General features: G+C 43.0%; 3 protein-coding genes across 3 annotated transcripts; all 3 read left to right on the top strand.

The window, feature by feature from the left end:
- The first annotated feature begins 3,602 nt into the window (after nucleotides 1–3,602).
- On the top strand, nucleotides 3,603–7,832 carry peds1 (plasmanylethanolamine desaturase 1). Its single transcript, XM_053425721.1, has 6 exons — nucleotides 3,603–3,738; nucleotides 5,801–5,920; nucleotides 6,034–6,125; nucleotides 6,248–6,392; nucleotides 6,537–6,749; nucleotides 6,839–7,832. Exons 1-6 carry the CDS (start codon nucleotides 3,603–3,605, stop codon nucleotides 6,958–6,960), a joined length of 828 nt encoding a protein of 275 aa, XP_053281696.1. The 3' UTR covers nucleotides 6,961–7,832.
- Nucleotides 7,833–11,679: 3,847 nt separating this feature from the next.
- Nucleotides 11,680–14,719, top strand: ube2v1 (ubiquitin-conjugating enzyme E2 variant 1). The gene is made up of 4 exons (XM_053425739.1): nucleotides 11,680–11,783; nucleotides 12,623–12,771; nucleotides 13,260–13,385; nucleotides 13,814–14,719. Exons 1-4 carry the CDS (start codon nucleotides 11,762–11,764, stop codon nucleotides 13,958–13,960), a joined length of 444 nt encoding a protein of 147 aa, XP_053281714.1. The 5' UTR covers nucleotides 11,680–11,761; the 3' UTR covers nucleotides 13,961–14,719.
- An 879-nt stretch (nucleotides 14,720–15,598) lies between these two features.
- Nucleotides 15,599–21,519, top strand: slc52a3 (solute carrier family 52 member 3). Its single transcript, XM_053425638.1, has 5 exons — nucleotides 15,599–16,308; nucleotides 17,244–17,402; nucleotides 18,673–19,713; nucleotides 20,251–20,374; nucleotides 20,567–21,519. Exons 3-5 carry the CDS (start codon nucleotides 18,701–18,703, stop codon nucleotides 20,777–20,779), a joined length of 1,350 nt encoding a protein of 449 aa, XP_053281613.1. The 5' UTR covers nucleotides 15,599–16,308; nucleotides 17,244–17,402; nucleotides 18,673–18,700; the 3' UTR covers nucleotides 20,780–21,519.
- The last annotated feature ends 2,302 nt before the right edge of the window (nucleotides 21,520–23,821 follow it).

Raw genomic sequence — 23,821 nt, 5'->3', positions numbered from 1 at the left:
CATAATCCAAGTTTGCCATCTGTTGTGATATACAATGTTCTAAAACTTTTTTGGCCATTCAAATGAATACAGAAATCACAAGGCTGCTGCACTGCCGTCAATGTGACTCTCAGCACCCCCCCAAAATCCACCGCATGACCTCAACCATCCCCGTGTCCCAGTGTCTCTCACTACTTTATCATAAAAAGGAAACTGGGACTACTCAAATGAAAACTAAAAGTAAAAATACAAACCAGCAGCAGAAGCAACCTCACCCAAACAACGTCTGACTCGTTTAACCACCATTTCTTGACAAAACGTCCAGTCACGCCCCCTGCAGGTCCAATCTCATAAACTCAACAATAATGGAAAAATACTGCTCGGTCGGAGTCAACCCTGTTTACCATGTTCTGAGTTCATGCGTAATAACCCTCACGACAGCTATGGAAGTACCCCTGGACACATCTCCACACAGCTGTTTCCCCACAGCATCCACTGACTAGTTCGAACCAGTCTCTCTGTGGAGTGTTGTGTTTTGTTGTGGTTAAGTTTTTCTAAGATGATGCATTCACTCCAATACTGCAGAAGGGTCAGGGTGGGTGTTTAGTCAAATGCATATAGTCTTGTTTATGTCTAAACAGATTTTCCTATACGTGTGATGACCTTTGCTCTTAGAAGTATAGATTAAAAAAACTAGAACAGACACAGTGAATTCTCTCATGTGTAATAAACTGGTCTTGGTATCATATACAAAGGTTCAGGGGGTCTAAATAGTCTCATGTTGAGAAATCTTAGGGGTTGTGACTGATCATAAAATAACATATTAAATAGACTAAATGGAAAATCTCAAAGTCAATAGCAATCCTGTATAATTCTAGGCATTTACTAAATACTAAGGAATTTCCTGACTTATAATACCCTACATAACTTATTGTGTGTGTCGACCTTGAGAATAACTATACATTCAATTGCCTAACTACCTTTCATATCATTAATGAGGATTTCTACAAGGGCTGGGTGATATGGACGAAAAAGATAAAGTTTAAAATGTTCATATCAGTCGCTATTAATTGTATATAACCTATCAGGTTCTGGTTTTAAACTCTTCTTATTGAGAAGAGAACATCACACTTTTGATATAAAACTTAACATGTTACAAATGCTATGAAGATCAGTTCTGGGTTATACCTCCTTACTGTGCGTACACAATGCATAAGCATTACATCAATATATTCGACTTTTGTTATATTGCTATTGATGGCTACTATGATTCTAAATTCCATTGCTCTCAAACTTAATGATTTAGTATATAATAAGATTATGCAAACGTAGTTCAGAGCAGAACCAAACACACTTTTTGATACATGATTTGAGAAGCATTTGGAAATTCACTAAAGTCAAAACAGGGATTAAAAGGAAGAATGTAGATATAAGATTAAAAAGTGTGTAAAGAGTATAAGCTATAAGTGAAAGCCTGCTTTTGCCTGAGCCTGTTCAGCTTAATACAAAGACTGTTTGGACTTTGTTTACACAGTTTATATTGTTTATACTTGTTTTACTGTGTGTCTTGATGAGTGAATAAATCCGAAGTCAATAGATTTACGGTGGGTTCCGATCGTTTACAGCATCGTACACTTTGTGATCAGAGCTGAGGGATCTGGATTTTATGTGAGGTCTGAGCTCCAAGTATCTACAGCAGCAACATTACAACAACAGAGTAAATGTAAATGTTTAGTAAGTGTGTATCTCTCCATAAACTGTTTCACTGGTGTGTGGCCAAAAACACTTTTCCGTTCCGGTCCATCTTCAAAACATCTGGTGCCATTCCCGGAAACATTCACTCTGTTACACTTTATTCTGTGACGTTTTTCGAATTTGGGGCTTTACTGGTAAATTTAGCAGTCATCGTTTTTTTCTTTTTGGTCTGGATTAATTGCTAACTGCTGTTGACATATTAGGGTCACTCCATAGACAGGATACACACAAGGCTGGATTCCTATCGAAGGTAACCTAGGGCTAAATCATAATATTTAATGATATCTAATATTATCTAAATAGTAAAGGTCTTCAAAGGGACTAGATTCTCACATCAAGTACTTAAACACAACCAGGTCACAAGAAAATGAATAAGCACATTTAGGCCTGGGAATTTTGAGCCCCCTGGAGGTCAGTCGCCTTCCCTGCCTGGTTGGTTATCCAGCCTTTGACACATTTATTTTTCTTTGAGAATAATCACATTGTAAAATCTACTCCTTCGGTAAATGTACTTGTTAGCTTTGCTCAAACTTTTGCTGATAATATTTTAGCACTTGAACGGTGGCAATTATGATGTAAAGGTAAAGGTTCATGTGATAATAACAGAGGTGGAGGAAAGTCATAAAGTCAACAGTGACTCAGTGATATTACAGGAGCCACGTTAAATGGCAATAAGTAGTCAACTAAACCATATGAAACTGGTCAAACCAGACCTAATGGATGAATTAATAAATTGCCCGCAAAGGCACAGACCCAGAGGCTTGAGAGGTCAGGCCTTCACTGAAAGAGTCGCTATATGAAATTAACTGTTTACATTTCTCGTCTGAAAGTCATGGAGTTAAAAAAACAAAACTAAAAGAACACAAAAAGTCTTTCATAATATAAACCCCAAACAAACAAAGATACACTAAGTTACAACATGACAACAAAGATGTAAGATAACCATGAAGGGGTAAAAAACAACCACAAAACCGATAACTAGCTACAGGATGGCCCTAGAGAGACACAAAATAACCACAAAGATACACAACATAACCATCATTACATGCAAAATGACTCAAGAGACACAAAATGGCTGCAAACATACAATAAACAACAATAAAGCCACTCCCTATAGATACAAACCCACCACAACCAAGATGTTTTAAATGATAAAACGTTACCATTGACAACTCACAATGTCAACAGATAAATACAAAGATGCAGAAACATATCGCCAATGATTTTTTTATAACTTTATACCCGATCTATTAGCAAAGTTATGTTTTGTTTACGAACTGAACTTTGTAAAATAACTTGTTTTAAAAAGGTTACACACTGTGAAAGGCCAATTAACTCCTCATTAGCTTCTTCTTTCATCAGAATCAGAACCAGTGTTTTATAGCAAAGCAGGTTTACACATACAAGGGTTTTGTCTGTGGTGTATTTGTGGAAGTATAAATTTAAAACACATACTAGGGACTGAACAGCTCACCTGTTTCTGTGTTGACATGTTTTGGGGCGTGTTGCTGCTGCAGCGTCACGATCACGCAGGAAACAGAAGCAGGAAACAGAAACCTGCTCAGGTGTGTTTAATTGTAGTTTCAAGCCACGTGCTCACCGACAGCTCCACCTAGCGGCTGAGAACTGAGCGCACACAGGCCGGGTGGGGCAGGGGAAATGCGTTTTGTTTTTTTCTTCGCTTCCCCCATTGGCCACTCGACTGTGTATGTAACACTGTTCCGTGCGGTGATTGGCTGCGGAGCTCATCGGCTCGCTCCCGATTGGCCCAGACCTCAGCGGTGACCGTGGGCTGAGAAAGTCGATGCTTCCGCTGGTTCCTGGCTGCAAGTGGAGACACTGAAGGGGCTGGACCCGCCGGGGAAGAAATGGCGAGGACGGTGAACGAGAGCGAGTGTGGAGGCGAACCACGGATCCCGGAGCCGCAGGGACCGGGCCGAGGGGCGGCCAGATGGGGCCCGCAGCACGCCGGGGCCCGGGAACTGGCCACCCTGTACTCGCCAGGTGAGTGGATCCGCGCGGGGACTCGTTCCCCCGGTTCAAGTGTCTGTGAGTGGCGTGACGTGACGACTGGTTGTGTATATAGTTACTGACACTCACCTACAGACCGACCACTCACTGGTTCAATGTAACGACACCGAGCCACCGGAGACAGTTGTGGGTTTGTTACTGTCACTGTGTTGTCGCTGTTCCTACACAAAGGGAAGTGGTTGTATTCGTGTTTGAGTGGCGTGGTGTGTTTGACATTTGGAGCTCGGAGCAGATTCTCCGGAGGATCCACCCCCCCAGCGACCGGTTCAGCAGCCGCCCTGAGCTGTCACAGTCCCAGCGGCGTCACTCAGTGTCAGCCCGCTGGAAGTCCCCGAGCAGCCATCACAACTAACGGAGTAACCAACTGAGTATCTAGCTAACTAACCAAGTAACTAACAAACAAACTATCTGAGTAACTAGCTATCTAACCAACCAACAAACTTACTGAGAGTCAGTCACTGAGTAACCAACTAACTAACTTAGTAACTAGCTATCTAACCAACCAACAAACTTACTGAGTCATCCCGCAGCCTGGAAGTCACTGAGCAGCCATCACAACAAACTGAGTAACCAAGTAACTAGCAGAGTAACCAAGTAACTGAGTTCCTAACAAACCATCTAACAGACTGACCAACTTACTATCTTATCAACTAACTAACTGATCAACTAACTAGCTGACTGAGTCATGACACTGTTTGCTAACTAACCAACTCAATAACTAACTAACTGAGTAACTAACAAACAAATCAACCAACAAACCTACTGAGAGTCAGCCCGCAGACTGAAAGTCACTGAGCAGCCATCACAATCAACTGAGTATCAAACTAACTAACTGACTAACTACCTAACTAACAAAGTAACAAAGTAACTGAGCTCCTAACAAACAAACTAATAGACTGATCAACTAACTAACTAGCTAATTGAGTCACTACACTGTTTGCTAGCTAACCAACTAATTAACTATCTACAGGAAACAACAAAAATCCAATATAAATAACATACGCACTGAATCACTCACCTATGTTGACATGCTTTGGCAGCTGGGTCAGTCGTCCCACCATTGAACTTGATCACATTAAAGTGAATGGCCTCGCCGCCTGTTGTAGAACACTGGACACCTTGTGAGCAGCTGAGGTCTTCTCTAGCGTGGGTGGATTTTTGGGGAGAGCTAGGACTTTCAGACCGACTGCAGGAAGTTCACACATTAGCATTAAACGATAGAAGAAGAGTAATCAGCTTGTAGTCTTCATCTCCAACGATGAAGTGTTTAACATGTCGGGCACTGCACCTCAACTTGTTTATGCTGATAATAATAATATAATGGTCATATTGTGGGCGATTAGATTTACTAAATGAACCAGCTCAGTCATTTATAGGTAGATGGAGCCACATAAGAGAGGACGACAGGATATTCATGACCTACAAACGTCTCTAGTGCCCTCCCTAAACTGGAACATGAAACCAAAGCTAACCTGATCAAATATATTTGATGCAACACAGACGTGTTTGCTTCTTTATGCTTCTTTTTGTGTCTTTTATATTTGCTAACTTCTCTCTGTGGTCCCTTTGTGTCTTTTTTAAATATAAATGGAAAAGGCCACACAGAGGCCCAGCTGCTCAGTCAGTAATCTGTCCATGCTCACGTGGATCTGAATCTGGGAGCTCTAATAACTGTGGTGAATTAGACTCTTGCTGGCTAATGGTGGGGTTTTGTTGATGGGAGCATGTGTAGTGTCTTTCCGTGGGGCGTGTACGTGTCTTTCAGGTCCAGCTGCTCAACAGCATCATGTCACGTCCTAAGTGCAGAGGAATGTTTGCCTACTGAGTGTCACTGTTGTAAAGACAGCATCTGATTATTAACCCTGCTGACTGGATTGCTAACCTTTGGACATTAGTTTGATTAACATGAGGGTCACATCAAATTCAGTTGCTGTGACCTGGGGATATTCCAAAATCGATAATCTTATCAGGAAACGAGCAGCAGGCTCATGTGCTGAAGTTGTACTAATATGTTTTGCTCTTTTTTTCCTTTCAGGCAAAAGATGTCAAGAAGTGATCAGTGTCGTCCTCTGCTTCTCTCTCATGGCCTTCAATTTCATTCACCTCCTTGCCAATTTCCATCTGGGGCATTTGTGGTACATTGTGTTGGGCATTGGTAAGTGCTGACTGTATTTTTTCCAGATTTGCATTCAAAACCAGTGTTGTTTGTTCTTCTTCTTTTATTTACGAGTCTTTCTCTTATCTTCTCGTCCTCAAACAAATTTTCAGTGGCAGGAATACTCACCGCAGACTTTGCATCAGGTCTTGTTCACTGGGGGGCCGACACATGGGGATCAGTAGATCTACCCATCTTTGGAAAGGTATGCATTCATTTTTCAAATCTAGAATCAGTTGTATATACTCCAAATAATCTGTTTTTGAAAAAGACATAAATCTTTCCTGCTTTAACAAAGTGTATTTCTGTGTCTGCTCTGACCTGCAGGCCTTTATACGACCATTTAGAGAGCACCACATTGACCCCACAGCCATCACCCGTCACGACTTCATTGAGACCAATGGCGACAACTGCATGTTGACCATTGTCCCTCTAGCAAACATGGCCTTCAACTTCCTCACCCTCTCCCCTGGTGTGTTTTATATCAACAAACCCAGCCTGATGTCTCCTGCCTCTTAAAAATGCTTTAATCTGATCTAAACTGCTTTTTTTAATGAACCTGACAGACGGCCAATTAGTTTCTCTCTCAACTTGTGTCCGTCTTCTTTCATTGCAGCGGACGTTTACCGTAACTACCCCTGGTACTGCTTCTTATTTGCACTAGCCATCTTTGTGACCCTCACCAACCAGATCCACAAGTGGTCGCACACGTACTTCGGCCTTCCGGGTTGGGTCGTGCTGCTACAGGACCTCCACATCATCCTCCCCCGCAAGCACCACCGCATCCATCACGTCTCTCCTCACGAGACGTACTTCTGCATCACCACCGGTTCGTCTCTTTACCTCCTGATGAAAGAGTTAGCCATGAGGTTTTTGAAAACCTGAGGGCAGATTGGTCACTGAGCTTTGTCTCTGCAGGTTGGCTGAACTACCCACTGGAGAAGCTGAGTTTCTGGAAGAGCCTGGAGGATCTCATCCAGGGTGTGACGGGCGAGAAGCCCCGGTCTGACGACCTGAAATGGGCTCAGAAAGTCAAGTAATGCTGCAGGCTAACGGCACCCTACCTCAGAAGATGCTGGCTCCGTCCAGGCTTCTCATCCCCTCTTTTGCCTCACTTAAACTGTAATCCATAGGAAGGAAAACTAACAAACAGTTTCTGATGCCATAGCTTTAAGTCTTGCACATTTTGTCTGTTATTCAAGAGGAGGGCTTTGTTGAGTGAATTTTTCATTACTTACTCATGGAGATCATTGTTTAAAATTGCAATATATCTTTAACTTACTGTATATTTAACATCACTCATCACTTTTCTTTCGGAGACACAAGCAGGTTTTGGTTGGACGTATAAATTGAAATCGCTGTCCAGGGAGATTGAAGCATTTCCCTCACGTCAGATAATTCAAACGATCCCATGAAAGGATACTTGAACGTTGAGCACTCGCCTTTTTCTCCTCCAGAGCCACAACTGTTCATTTCGAGAGTTGATGGATCTTATATTTAGCACTTCTTTATTTTCTCTGGATCAGTCTTTTCATCTCCACCTCATTAAGGGTCAATTTGATTTGAATTATTAAACGTGGAATTAGGCCATAGTAAGCCGTAGAGCTGGGGGGGGGGATACAGGATGCTTTACCAACGTGAAAGCTAAAGAACAAATCGGTTGATTACTGTTACATTTCTCGACTGTTTTAAAAGGTGAGGTGATGATAAGTTTAGGGTTTTTCTTCAGTATTCACAGTTCCCTTTGTTGATTCTAGTGACACAATGCAGCCAGTTAAATAGTTAAGTAGACCTGAGACAATGACAAGCTATATTAGAAGAGTCAGTGACACTTAACAGCCAAACTAGACACCAGCATGATAGACGACAGAAAAACACCTTTTTACAAAATAAACAATATAGCTGTCAGATACTTAGCAGAGATTTTCTTTATCTTTTATTGTTTTTAGATATCATTGGTTCCAAACACAGCACTGCACGTAACCGTAGTTAATGTGGCTGCTAAACAATTAGAAAACTTGGGGAAATATACATACATATATATATAATGCTGTTGATGTGCTGAGTCATTCTTGCCCTATAGTCTTTCCAGATGAACGCTTTGTCCAAGGAGAAAAGCCTTTTTGGGTAGAGAGACAGTTATTTCGGAAAAAGGCCGTGTGCAGTTATGTGTAGTTGCCTTAACGCTCTGTAAATGCAGCTCTTGTGTCTTTTGTTGTTTTGTTTTATGTGCAGCACTTCTTCTGCGTCTGTGTGGGGTTTGTGTGTCAGTTAGTCAGACACGGATCCTGCAGAGTAATGTGCCAACTATATGTAACGTTAACTCCATTTACACCTGGCATTAGAACATGTTCTGGTTGATCGGGTGGTGTGTCACCACATTAAAAGTACAGGCACCCAAGATCCATTGAGGACGGATTGTGATCTGAGGTTGTCGGGGGGGACGTATTGTGACCATATTGAACACAAGTCTTCATGCTATTATGTTGTGAGTCCACATTCAATGACTTCAGGGGTGGAACTAATAATCTCCCATGACTGTTCTGAACCAGCGAGGCAACAGCAGCTCAGCAGTGAGCAGCTGTGAGCCAGTAAACCTGAAGCAGACCTCTCCACCTTATAATTCACCACACCTGTGGATTGAGAGAAGAGGAGACTAATCGAAAAGCATCAGAAACAATAACACAGCGTCACGAATGGCCACCATCTTCCTTATTATATATTTTTACTGCTTGTCAAGCAAACAAGAGGAAGATGGAAACTGGGGACATTAATACCAGATGTAAATATGATCAGTTGAAATCACATTTAAACAAATTCTGGATTTGAGACGTATTGTAATGCCGGGTGTAAACAGAGCCACTGTCTCTGTTCCTCACGTCTTTCTTTTTCTTTTGTAATGTGAGAAGTTACTGTCAGTGTCAGAGTGAAACATTCCCAGTGAGTGATTAACTAACGTTGCCGCCTTGTTAACTGTGACAAGTTGAGCTGGGGATGTTACAAGGGCTTCAGTGAAGGTTGACGAGGCAGGACTTTCTTCACTCCTATACATGACATTATGTAATTAGATTAAATCTGTTTAAAGTTTTTTTTATTTTTTAAATGCTTTAGTTACTAATCTGTAAATGTATTGTACAGCGAATAACTATGCATTGTAATAAGAAGCCCTTAACTATACGTCTTAACTCATATGATTAGGTTCAAATGCCTTTCTATTTTTAATAATATACACATATTTACTTAGTTGGAGACCTGGAGTTCTGAAATGTACCTATTTAACAAACTGCATGACAAAATTGCTTTAGCTAATGAAGGCGTCAGTTACACAGACGTAGGAGTGCATGTGTAGAGCATGTCTGCTTGTGGAAGCAATACACTGGGTCACCAGCTTTCCTTTTGGGTTTGTGTTAAACTAACACTGACCATGAGGATCATGCTCACTCAAGATGAAATTAATTCTCACCTCTTTGAAAACATGACCCCAAGCTTTGACCGACTTGTCCCGGGTTTGAAGAACCAAAATTTTACCTTCATTCCAAGGAAAGCGTGGTGAAGATGTTCAGGTTACAATGGGAGAAGCTGACCTCGTTCAGTCGGGTTGACCAGGTTCAAGGCTTAATTATCAAGCTTCTGGTGTTAAACTTTAATCATAGTTGTACTTAACTTTGAAACCAAAATTCTGTTGTGTATGTGATATTCCGGTTTTTGAATCCTTTATACTTGATTAGGTACAATTGCTCACCGCAGGTCAACAGCAGAAGTACATGACACATTGAATTGTACTCGTAGAGAAGTATTGTGAGAAGCAGTTCTGTGCATCATGTGTCTCTGCATCAAAGTTTCAAGGCCTACGTCCAAATTGTAGTCCTGCTAATTCTTTATTGATTAGACAACATTATTACTGGCAGAGGTTACTGCTGAGAGACACTCAACTTTACTAAGAGCAAGCTCTGCGTTGGCTCCGCTGAATGTTTCAGTGCTTCAGTTAATTGCCTTTTTGTGGTAAGATAAAAAAGTAATGATTAGGTAACTTTGTGTTTTTGTGAAACTAGGACAGTCTAAGATTTTAGACACGATTGACCATCATTAGTTTGGACATCGACACAATTGACATGAAAAAACCCGTGTTGAACTCATACTAGAATAATCCTTGCTTGTATACAGACTTGCTTTCATTGCTATTTAAGGCTGTAACATGTATCGACTTATTCTTCCTTCTGATTCTCCAGATGATCTCAGGATTGTGGTTAAGCTGAGTAAAGTAGTTTATTATGAATTGGAAACAAAACAAGACAAAACACCCCCATGAGTTGAAGTGAGAGACGTTATTTATTGGATAAAAGTTGTTTCAATCACTTATTTGTGTCCGATTCTTTTGGCAATATAGCCGAACGATCTTAAATACAGAATAGGTTCTGTTGTAGCCCTATGTCAGTGCAGTTAACTTGGCCTCTTGGGATTGAGGTAGAACTTGTGATTAAGCTGTGTGTTTTTCTGCTTAGAGACAATGGGCTTTCATTAGTGGACTTGAAGGGTATTTTGTGACAATGTGAGCGGTTAATTCAATATTGTTCCCACCGGACACTGTTTTGTGGAAGCAAATGAAGTTGTCAGTGAGTGTGGTGGGCGGTAATTGTTGGTATGTTTGACATGCTGTGTTCAAATCGGTTTTGTAATGAACCCTGGACTTTATATTGAATTGCCTTATTCTCTCCCCGATTGAGTTACTGTAAATCTTGCCGACAACGTGGGAAAAAAACAATTCACCGGCTGACTTTAAATTGCCCTTCGTTTGCCTCTCACTTCTTCGGAGGCAGGACCCATATGGATGTTGTAGTTGGTTATATTGGCTGGTGGTGATGGAGTTTTAGATATCAGAATAATGCCTCGATGCCTTTTTGTTGTCTTCCATGTGGGAGACTTACAATGTATATATTAAACTGTATTTATAAGTCAACTAAAATAAACAATTGATTATTGCTGCTTCTTGTTTTGTCTCATGCCGTTCTTTCTTCCCCTGCTTTAGCTTAAAGATGCTTTACATAATTTCCCTCTTTTTTTTTTTATCTGCATGAACTCATTCTGTTGGGAGTTTACAGTGAGTGTTGATATAGATGTTTACAAGATGATATTTTGACATGTCACGGTAACAAAAACAATCTAAGAGATAAAAAACAATAACGGAATCCTTTTTATCCATGAAAAATAAAATGTGTTTCTTATTATTATAAATATGATGTTAGGCCTAATTATGTTGCATAGATGTAGTAGAACCTTTAGGGAAGTGAACCTCTGTCTCTATTAAAAGGATAATACAGGTGATATCCAACAGTTTTAGTCCTTTCCTCAAGACGTTTCTATTTGTCTGTTGTTTATGGAACATAGACTTGAGCTAATCGGCTCCTTCTTGACAAATATCTACATTTCTTAAGTTTTTACATGAGGTAATTTCATATTATTTTATATTTCTACGCCTAAATATTGACCTTTAACAGCGTTACAAGAGTAAACACTGCAATATGAGGATGTAGATTTATTAACATTTGTCCTAGAGTGTATTTCCAGCAGCAGGGTGGGGCCTGTGGTAAAAAGGTAATGAAATAAACTAGTAATAGAGTAATAAAATTAGCTAAATGTAACAGGACGAATTTAAGCATTGTCGTTAAACCAATTATTTAAAACCATTAAACATATTTACTGCTACTTTCTAATTGTGAACAATATAAGAACACGTGACATCAAACTACAGACCCCGAGATGCTCTGCGTTTCTTCCGCGCGCGCACGCCACGTCGGCCACAATAGTAAAACAACGTGCGCGCCCCCGCTTAACAGCGACAAGATGGCGGTCGCCGCCGGATCAGGTAAATTATCAAGAGAAAAGAAATCACAATGAGAAGATGTCGCTGATTCACCGGCTTCGTGAATTATCATCTCCCGAGCGAACAGGCTCCAGAAGCTGCGTGACTGGGTTGTGACGCGGCGGCTCCGCGCTAAGCTACATGCTAACGCGGAGCCGCCACAGAGAATGAATAGGAAGCGCCGTGTTAGCTAAGCTAGCGTGAGTTGAGCTGGACGCGAGGATGGGACAGGATTTCACGTCGGTCGAGGCGATGCGGGTGTTTAACAGCGCGTGTACTCGTGTATACGACGGTGCTACGTGTTGGTTTCCAGTTACTAACGTGATCTAAACTGGGAACCGAACCGCAGCTCCTCCTACAGCCGGGCGGTGTTAGCTTATTTGCGGAATTGAGCAGGGACCCGATAGCGGATGTGTGTACAACAAAACAACTCGTCAATAACAACCCGCGGTGGATCCTCTGTGCAGCTGTGGCTCCTTCGTGTCAGTAGCACAGACCCACTGAATGTCAGTGGAGGGAACTGACGGTCAGTGGAGCTGTGGAGCCGGGTCGCAGCAGCAGCTGACGCGGCCACCGTGTTTGCGTGATGGCCCAGTGCAGCGGCACCATCACACCTCACTGCAGAGGCCGAGCGATGCAGCACCGTCACGGCCTCATGTTTCACCAGAGCTGGTGAATAACGTGTGTCTCTCCCTAAAGGCCGAGGACAGGTGGTCAAATCCAGATGTGTCTGATTCTCTGCTGGTTGTGTCTGGCTGATGGGAGCTAACCCCACCTGTCGTGTGGGGAAAAGGTGCAGCCAGGTTTGGGTGTAACATCTTTTGTGTTTGTCCTCAACACAGGCGTTAAAGTTCCTCGCAATTTCCGGCTCCTGGAAGAGCTGGAGGAAGGTCAGAAAGGTGTGGGAGACGGGACGGTGAGCTGGGGTCTGGAGGATGACGAGGACATGACCTTAACCCGGTGGAGAGGAGTGATCCTCGGCCCTCAGAGGGTGAGTGGCACAGTCCTCATTAGAGAGGGGGACAAACTGTCCTGTCAGCACAAGGTCTCAAGTGTCTGCTGCTGGGAGTGAATGTCTCTGCTTGGGATTCAAACTGGTGCAAAGGGAGACTGATGAACGATGCTGCATTAATTAGCAAAGTGAATTTGAGGTGACGGAGCAATAAAATAATTAAGTGAAGAGGATTTATCACCACACATTAGCACAAAATAACAGGAAGCAACAGGTTTACACCTCCATTATAAATTCCTTCTTGTAATCAACATTTTAGCCTTGATTATTTGAAGGCTGCCGCTAATTATGCATCTGTAATGAATATTAACAGCCCTCCGTAGATTAAGACATCTTCCAGAGGATGGTGGATATTATCTTATGACAGACTTGAGTTTAATAAACCTCATGTCCTGTCTGAAAATGACTTGAGTGCTGTTTGTTGATGTTTGCTGTGCTGACCGCTCACTTCTGGTTTCTGTCCACAGACGAGCTTTGAAAACAGGATGTACAATCTGAAGGTTGAATGTGGGCCGGGCTACCCAGAGGTCCCACCGTTTGTCAAATTCGTGACAAAGATAAACTTGAATGGCGTGCACACCTCCAGCGGTGTGGTATGTAAACCTTCTACATCGGCTGTTAGTCTGTGTCATGTTGTCTATAATGTTCTTGATCTTGTTCTGAGATCAGTTCCACTCAATCTGTCGGATGTTTTACTTATTCTTAACTCTAAGAGTGATTGTGGTCCTTTTATGCAGTTTTTCAAATGCAGCAAAATAACACCCACCAATTTATGTTAGTGAATATTTTACTAAGCGTGTCTTTACCGTTGGGGGGGGGGGGGGGGTTACTCGCTTTCAGTAAAAAACTGATTTGGAACATTGAGGAAGTCATGTGACCGTAAAGTGTCTAACGATCTAATTTCTAACATTTTAACCATTTAGAAAAGCAAAAGCTAAGACAGACGTTTTCTGACTGCAACACAAAATCATTATTGGAGAGCTAGAGGCCTCATATCAATCCTTACTGGTCTCTCCTCCAGGTTGACATGCATGCGGTGACTTCACTATCCAAGTGGCAGAACACCTACAGCATCCGGATGGTGCTGCTGGAGCTGCGGCGGCTCATGACGTGCAAGGAGAACATGAAGCTTCCTCAGCCGCCTGAGGGCCAGATCTACAGCAACTGAGCCCCTTCCACGTCTGGCTCCATCTTTTTCTCCTCTTCTTCTCCTCCCCGCTTCCTTCAACTCTTAATATTTGCTTTCATCCCTTTTATCCCCCCACCATCATCCGACATGTGACATTCCACCTCCTGCCGATACCTTGGCTGAGCATGTACACACAGAAACACAGAAAAAAAAACACACATGCATACACACACAGAAACAAAGAAAAGCATACATACAAACACACACACACAAACAAAGAAAAGCATACACACACGCACACTCAAATATTAGAGCATTCATGAAAAATTCATTCCAGGCCCCGCCCCCCCCTCCCTCCCCCATCACTGGAGCTCTGGGCGGACTCGATGTGACGAGGCAGGCGGAGTCCTCAGTCCACACCAGATATGATCATTCGAATACTGTACATCTTACTAATCTTCTTTTTATTATTATTTGTTAAAAATAATGCAGATTGTACAATAACATAAATAATCTTATTGAGTGTACCTCTTTGTCTGTTGCCTTTTTGTTACATAAAAAAAAAACGGCCACTTAACACAGTTGACGTGGTTCACGAGACATTTTCTGTAAATCACAAAGTAATCTTCTTCACCTACAAACCCTGACAGGCAAACCCAGTTGAACCTGGAAAATGGTGTTAAGAATGTCTTGTGGTCAGATGTCTAATGAAATATTTACTTCAGTGTGTGTTGACATGGGCTTGAACACATTGTTTTCAAGTAAATGCACGTCTGCAGCTTGGCAAAGTGCCAAGAAGTGGTCGACCTTGATCTCGCGTTTTCTTTCCTTCTATGTAAGAACTGTCCAAAGTGAACATTCTTATCAACACCACTATATCTGATCTTAATATCTATATGAGCATAGTCTGCATATCTGCTGTAGCTTGCATTAGTCCCAGTTAAACCAGGCTTGAAAGTAGCAGTGGAACCGGCTCCCTCTTTTGGTCCTGTATAATGTCAGAGGAGTTGTCTGACCTGTGAAACTGTTCTTTGCTTCTTAATGTGACAATTTTGTGTTTCTTTCTCCACGTCTTTCATAAATCTTACTTCACGCATTTGTGTCGTAAATCACTCGTGAAAGTTTAAATGCATCGTGTCTGCAGAGCAACTGGAACCATGTGCAGTGGTTGTTTATAAATAACGTATGTGCTTGAATGACCCAAGCGGAATATTTGGAAATGTGATGCAAGCTCAGACCAGTTTAAGGCACGATGAGTTTCCCTTGTGGTTTTGAGTGTAAGGCTTGGTTTGGACTGTTGTGACATTTACACATGTTGTTCCCTTCGAGCTAAACGTCAAGACCTTGGATTTAGCCCTCATCTTCTTTTTCTCAATTCAGCTCCATAATCGGGTCTAAATGTTTATTTGTCCAACAGTTCACCCTCAGATTTACTACAATGCTTAGTGGAGATAATTAAATGTTCTCATACTAAGGAGCTACACTGTTCTGTGAGAAGACACTAACTACTGACTGTAGCTTTTAGTTTCGCAACCTTTAAGTAGATAACCACAGAGCTGATAGTACAACTGCCGGTGCCTATGCTGAGTACACTGTCACTTTTCTATTGTGAACACAAACTCAAAACCTACAGGTTATACATTATTATATAGAAGTTAGATCTTTTAATCTCTTCCTAAACTTAAGTAGTTCTGTTGCTTTAACTTCACAAACTGACAGAAAACTGAAGAAAGCTTCCAAAACCCTGAAGGAAGTTTTCTCCTGGCAACACCCACGAGTGTGGCCTCTGCTGAGCTGCCAGCACTGGACAAAGTACAATTGTTCCAAAGTGTCCCAACGCAATCTGAAGCATCAGAGGTATTTCTGCACAGCCGTGTATCTGCATGGTGTTGCTGCCTGTGCAGGCTGGATAAGGGGAAACATTTACCTTCTCTGTAACAAGACAAGCCGACAGTGAGATCTGAACATGCTGCTGTGTTAGCAAAACCCCTCCAGGAAGATTAGATTAACTGAGTTTCAGGTCATGAAAAGCAAACCAAAGGAATTAAGCACATTCGCTGCGCCGGTTAACGTGGAGCCAGTTCATGCCTGACGACCTGCAACATGAAATCGTTGAGTTACCTCGGTACAACAGCCTGCTCGTGTTCCCTGTGCTTCCTGAGGATTCTCCTATGTTGAGGAGACATGGACCAAAGTTTGCATCCTACTGCTGGGAGCAGTTCTTTTCCCAAACGGATTCCTGTGAAGACTGTTCCAATTGAAACTGACTGGTTAAAATCTGGATGATGATACTATGGTGGGTATAATCATCATAATCTTTCCCACCACGACCATCTGACATCAGACACATCACCAAAGAGAAGCAGATCCGGCCATCGATTGATGAGGTTAGTGATTTATCCATATTATTATTGTTATTATTTTATCCCCTTATCCTTATTAACACCATTCAAGGGCCATATGCAACTGTTGGTTACTGAAATGCCCTTTCAGAAATTCACTTGTTTTGGCATAGGTTTTCTGAAGCACCTTGTAACCTTGATTAGTTAAGTGCACTACAAATAAATAAAATTTTATTGGAAAAGGGAAATAATGCTAATTTAAACACAACTAGTCCTGTGAGTGAGTCCTGCTGTCGAAGGCAGGTGATGAGAGTGATGTCTGCTGAGGAGAAATGAAGAAGTGTTTACTTCCCTGAACTCATTTAGCAACCATTTGTTACACAAGACTCGAAACCATCCCAGTCACTGTTTGATATCAACAAATTATCCTCCTGAGGTCTGAGACACAGTTCACATGGTGCATGTTGCCCCTCTGGCCGGTTGTGGCCGTTGCAGGCACAAGAGCTGCTTCTCTGGAGTTTGACCTTATGGATCAAATTGGAGGGAAAATGTGTCTGATAAAACGCGCTGATAACAACATACTGGTGTATTTGGAAAACCAGTAAAGATTACAGGACAAGGTAGAGCCAGTAAAGGAGAGGACGACGCTGTAAAGAGCTCCACAGATCAGCTGTTGTAATTTGGCAAAATACAATTATAACGTCAAACGTTCTCCTCAGAGTCAGACATATAACGTACAGACAGGAAGTCTTATGTTATCTTTTATAAAACCATATCCTGCACTTTTCTGAATTCAACATTTAATTCTCCACCTCCTCCTGTGATCTCTATCTTCCTACCGCTCCAGCACATTTAGTTTTTTTCTGCAAATGCAAAAATGTCAAGTGCCTCTCAAAGTGCTTCCCTGACGTGACCTAATGAAGAGGCGTGTGCAGTGGAGGAATCTCAGTCGATTGAAACACTGTCCTCTTGTTATCCAGTGTGGCTGATCAGTGGTTGCAGTGGACTCTGACCTACCCAGGAGCCATGTGATTCCCATCTGTGTTTGTGTGTGAGGGCGGCCAAGGGAGATCTGTCACTAGCTTCTACACAAGTTGACAGGAAGACGTACTCACCACCTCCAGGGGCTGAAGACGCTTGTGAGTACATGTCCACGTGTTTTCCTGCAGCATAGTGAACAGTAAACTGACAACAGGAGATTATGTTCTTAGACTCGATCTCAAGGGATCACTTTGTTATAAAACATAATCGGGTTTCCTGTTGTGTTTTTGGTGACTGGATTTAGTTGAACACACATGTATGAGTCACGGGGGGGCACTTGCCCATGACATTCTCTGACTTGGTTAGTCCACCATCATGAGATCAGCTTGGAAAGACACAAGCGAGTCGAGAAACAAACCATGACAGCACACACAGTGTTTGTTGGATTCCTCAACAATGTGCAAAAGGGATGTGAAACTTGAATCAGCTGCTTGACACACACAGCAGTGGCGTCCTCTGTGTGTGTGAACTGAAACAACGCTGGTTCAGGAGAAGCATGATTCTCCACCTGATTGGTCTCTGATAGAAACACACTTGTCCTTGACTTGACTCGTTACATCAACGAGTGCAGCGCCTGTTGTAAAGCTGCCTGTTTGGAACGGGCTGTTTGACCTGCGGTGATGCCGGTGGAGGCTTCTCTCTCTGGAGCTGTTAAAGTGACCTGCGCTGATTGAGTCACAGCAAATCAAGACTGGCTGCAGAACTCAGTCCACAGAACCCTGAAGCTGCACCTCTTCACGCTTTAATATCTATAATTAATATTGAACTGATCGTGTTTCCGAATCGCAAGGAATTCAACTCTGCACTTCCTCTGGACCTGAGCAATACACAAGTGTGAAGCAGATTCGATGAACACTTAGAAATGGAAATGGGAAATATTGTGTTTCACTCTCATGTCTTAAGACTCGGATTGTTGGAGGAGTCATGACACACTAAGTTTCAATTAGAGGTCCAATTATTTAATATTTCACAACCAAAAATGAAGATAAATTAATGCAAAGCAGTGTTTGGTTTCTTGTCTCTTCTCCAATGAATCATCTCAGGAACTCTCAGTTTCATCATGTGACCCTTTTAAAGGTCCCCACCCAGAGGTTGGGAGCCACTTGTATAAACTAGTGAACTGTACATAACATTACAACTTCCTCCTTCTTGAGCAGCTGTACAATAAAATGTTGTTTACACTTCGATGCATCAGTATTTATAACATCATGTAGTTATTAAAAGTCAGTAATGGGAGAATGCTTCTGTTACTTTGAGGTCATTTTGCTGGTCGAACATTTACTCAAGATGAAAACTCCAGTAAATCACCACTGGCTCTGAGCTCTGGATTTAATAAGTCACAGTCTCTGCTTCATGTTGTGTGGTCAGGGGTTCATCCGACTGATCCAGCTGCAGCATGTCTCTCCTGATCCACGTGCTGGCCTGTGCCTTCGGCCTGGGCTCCTGGGTGGCAGTGAACGGCCTGTGGGTGGAACTGCCGCTCATCGTCAACTCTCTCCCCGAGGGCTGGGATCTCCCCTCGTACCTGACGGTCATCATCCAGCTGGCCAACCTGGGACCTCTGCTGGTTACCCTCATGCACAAGCTGTGCCCGGGTCCTCACAAAGAGCGTGTGGTCATCTACACCATCCTCTCCATCGGTGTGGTGTCCTGCATCCTGCTGGCTGTCTTCTGGGACACGACAACGGTCGTGGCCGGGGCATCATACAGCTTGGCCTTCTTCATCATCACCTTCTTCCTCTCTCTGGTGGACTGCACCTCCTCAGTCACCTTCATGCCTTTCATGACGCAGCTGCCAGCAAAGTACATCACTACGTATTTTTTCGGAGAAGGGCTGAGTGGTTTCATTCCTGGCGTAGTCGCTCTGGCTCAAGGAGTGGGCATCACAAGGTGTGTCGACTCCAATCACACGGAGGGAAACCACACGTACGGAAACGTGTCCACCTCACACACTGAGTATCTTCCTCCCAACTTCTCCATCGAGGTGTTTTTCGCCTTCCTCGCGGTCATGATGTCCGTAAGCCTGGCAGCTTTTGTCGCTCTGAACAAACTTCCCCGAACATTCGAGCTTTCCACTGAGAACCTCATGCCAGACACTGAGGGAGCTGTCAGCTCGGGCCTGGATAACCCCGGAGCAGAGACTGATGAAGTGGCTGTGAAGGGCCAGGCTGAGGGTGAGGGTGAAGTCAAGGGCAAGGCTCTGCTGGCTGCTCCCCAACTCTCCACGTCCCAGCTCGCCTTCATCTACACGCTGGTGGTGCTGGTTAATGCTGCCACCAACGGCGTGCTGCCCTCCGTGCAGACCTACTCCTGTATGCCGTACGGGAACCTCGCCTATCACCTGACGGCTGCTCTGGCGTCAGTGGCCAACCCAGTGGCATGCACCATCGCAATGTTCTTCCCAAACAGGTAAAATCGAATGGTGTCTTCAATGGAGTCTTTCAGTTTACAATGAACCATCAAGAGGTTATGTGCAACAGGATCTTTATCCAACAGCTTCAGCAGGATGAGTGCTTAGTGTTTATTTATTTTTAAAAAAGTGGGTTTGGTTTCTATCATTCCATTTAAATTGGGGCTTGAGGCGCACAACCCTTAAGCGCTAAAGATAATAGATGCATCTTCTAAAGTTATCGTCTACTTAGAAGAAAATTCCCTTATTGTGTTTCTATTCACTGCAGTTTAGCAAGCGAGCAAAGTTGAATTTCATATTAGAGTAATTCAGGCCAGTCAAGTCTTATATTATCTTTGTAACTGGAACTTGGATAATAATGTAGCATAAAAATAAAATGTTGTGCCCTCATTCCTTATATCAGCAGGTCATTAATAAGTTATCTCGTAGTGGCCATGAGCAGAAGAGATCTGAAAATATCTTTGACCTCTTCTGCTCCGACTGTCTGTAATAGTGTTCCTTGAATCTGCTGCTGATAACCCCCCCACTGTTCTCAGGTCACTGGTGTTCCTCGGTGGGCTGTCGATGCTTGGGGCAGGATTTGGCAGCTACAACATGGCTATGGCTGCCATGAGTCCATGTCCGTTGCTGCAGGGTACTGTCGGGGGAGAGGTGCTCATTGTAAGTGAAAGAGGTTGGGTGGCTTTATGGGGGAAACACTTTCTACAAATTCTTTTTAGAAATCCTGAGTGTTGAGCAACTTTTCTCACGCCCACAACAGACGATGAGGCTGAGATATCAACATTTAGATTTTTCCAGATCATCATCTAGACGAGCTGCTGATTTCCACTTTGCTCTTGTGCTCTGAACCAGGTGCTGTCGTGGCTCTTCTTCACTGGAACGACGTCTTACGTGAAAGTCATGGTGGCCGTCATCCTGAGGGACCGCAGCCACAGCGCCCTGGTTTGGTGCGGAGCCGCATCACAGATGGGCTCACTGGTCGGCTCGGTCACCATGTTCCCGCTGGTCAACACCTACCGGCTGTTTGAGTCGGGAGACTTCTGCAGCACCCGATGTCCTGTGTGACTTTGAAACTTTACCAGTGTGTTGAGTAAGGTGTCCGAGGTGGAACGGCTCGCTCTCCAAAGTCGGCCTCCTCTAAAGTGTACATTTGTAATTTGTGTAATTTTTCTGTAGCACAAACCAAAAATATATAAAATCAACCTATTTTTGATTCAATGGAAGCTGAGGAGGCCGAACTATTTCTTGACAACCTCTCACCAGCCGTGTAAGAACCACCAGGCTAGCTGTTTCCCTCTGTTTCCAGTCTTTATGCTAAGCTAGGCTAACTGAATCATGAGGTTCGTATTGATGTAGAACAATTTCTTTGACGTTTCTCTACATTTTCAAACTTCTATTTATGTCCACCGAGAAAGTTGTGTCTTCACCCGTGTGTGTTGGTTTGTGTGTGGGTTTGTTGGTTTATTTGTCAGCTGCAGAGAAACTTCTTCATTAGTGGAGGGATAAGGCCCCATGAGAACATCCCATTACATTTAGTTGTGAATGCAGATTAAAGTGTAGATCCAGGAACTAAGGCAGATTATCCAATATTTTCATAAATCTTTCTGAGAATCATGTACAGATCTTTATTCTGAGAATCAGGTGTATTATGAACTCCACCATTTAAAAGAATTGATGCTTTTATGTTCATTCTTTTCTCCTTGCAGCTGATTTTTTAAGCCGTGTTTGCACTTGTAAATGTAATTCAATCAACTATGATGTAAAAACTATAAACCTATTTAAAAAATGAAACATGCCAAGTTCAACTCTGAAGTCCATTTCCTGTGTTCATCCTCTTGCCCAAAGTGCGTTGCAGCAGCTATGAGGTTCTTTGTCCACTAGATGTCGCAAGCACACTTCCAACACCAGTTACTCTACATTCTGCAGGAACTCAAATCCTCGCATTTTAAAATACGTGTATTCTGTCAACATGAGAAAATGAAGCTAAGAGATTTAACGCTGACAGTTATTCATCTTTCACACGGGATATTTACCTTTAAACCAAATCATCAAATTCACGCAAGTACAGAATAAAATGAGAAACAGTTTGAGAACAGGTTGTTGATGCATTAAATCATTGTGTATATAACAGAGTCAGAAGATGGACAGCGACTGATGGTGTTATTAAGCTAACACGGAACATATAGTTATTGTTATGCTTTTAAATACAGATGTAGAATGTGAACAACACATATATGTATTAAATGCACAATATAGAATAAGTCCTGCAGCAAAAAATAACACAAAATATAATATAATAAATGATATATTATAATAAATGATGATGTATTATTATAGATTAAGTTTCCCTGCTGTGCATAATGTTGTTAAATTGGCCTCGTCTTTACCACCTGCAAATGTAGTGACATACACATGAAGTCAATGATTATGAAGTCAATTAATCCAATATTAGAATATACATCATTTTGAAATGGGCCACTTAAAGTACTTTTGGCACATTTAAGTATATTTTAATGCAAATACTTATTGCAGTACTTATATCACCACTGTCATATTTTGTCACCACACCTGAAAACTGACCGTTAATCACTCCAGATTTAATTTTTTTAATTTAAGTGGTAATTGCAAACCTTCATAAAAGCTGAATCTATTACAAACGATTGTCCACCCATTGTGATTTATTACTCATGTGTTAGTCCTGCAGCAGCCACCTTTGAAATACAGACTGAAATGTGTGTCACGTCGTGGGAAAGGATGATAACGATCAAACTGAAAGAGATAATCGCCATCGGTCGCCCTGTGAGGAGGACGCAGGGACGCTGGTCAACCATGGGAGCTGGAGAGTGTTTTCCCATCAGCAGCTGTTCCTCCTCTCTGCCCCCGTGCCCTTCAGAAGGAGAGCGAGAGGTTCCCTGGCCTGGGTCTGTAGGGAAGCGCAGGGAGGAGGAGGCAGAGTAGGGCTCTAATTACTGATGCTCAGCGGGGGCCGATTGGCTGTTGCTCCTGCCGCTGGTCATTTGGGAGCTTCCCTGACCCCGACACTGAGTAAAAACAAAAAGATAAGGAAGGCAGAATGGGGCCACAATTAGCCCTACGTAGCCTCCAGGGCCTGGGATCAGTGGAGGACGAGAACAGATGGGACTTTCTCACTTGGATTTGTTGACTCCACGCTGCAGTAGAAAAAACAATCAGTGCAGTCAGTGGCTGATGCAGATTTAGAAATATATACAGGCTCATGTGAAATTACAATCACATTTATTCTTGTCCCAGAGTGTTCACCTGCAGCCTGCATATAAACGCTGCTCTCTTGTCGTCGCCATGACCTTGAGTGTTTATGTGTAATCAAAACCATTTTCTCTGAGCGTCATTAGCTAAACTCCTTGATTGGCTCGGGGCTTTTGTGCTGAGACAAAACAAAGCGGCAAAGAAAAGTGTATCATTTCCTTGCGAGTGTCAGATGGTCCCATCGCTGCTCCAGCTGGACAGGAGGGGCCGTGGCCACCTGGATGCTGAGTCCCGCTCCTGTGAGATCCTGCAGTCTCCTCTGCCATGTGAAGACTCCACTTACTACGCCACTGAGAGCTCCATCTGCTCAGGACGACACCTCCCAAAGAGCACACAGACCCCCCCGACTCCCCCCCGAAACGCCACCTCAGCCCCCCTCCCTCCAGCCATTCTCCGTGCCTCTCAGCTAAATGAGCAGTGTGTCAAATGGAAGGAGGATTTACCCTTCCTGTAACTGGATAAGAGAATGAATTCATTGCGCCATGATGCAATGAATGAATGGATCCACCTGCACTCCCGCGGCTCGGCTGCTGAATCGACAGATGTGTCACCTGCGTCTGACTTTGCTCGATCTTCTGGTTGCGGAGACGCAGGCTCCTCTGACTGGCATGTAAACATGTGACAGAGCCAAGTAGAAGCTCGGCCTCACCAGAGGAAGGAAAACAACTCTTTATTTTTAGGTCAACAATAACAAAACAACACGGAAAGTGTGGAATTTCGCTCGGCTGAACCGGCACACCGACAGATTTTGGCAGCTGATGTTGGAGTGAACAGCTTGTGGGTAAACCAATTGCTGATGCATGCAGACGATCCACAGCTCAG

Source organism: Pleuronectes platessa, chromosome 6, assembly GCF_947347685.1.
Source record: "Pleuronectes platessa chromosome 6, fPlePla1.1, whole genome shotgun sequence".
NCBI classification, from domain to species: domain Eukaryota; kingdom Metazoa; phylum Chordata; class Actinopteri; order Pleuronectiformes; family Pleuronectidae; genus Pleuronectes; species Pleuronectes platessa.
This window is presented reverse-complemented; position numbering and strand designations above follow the sequence as displayed.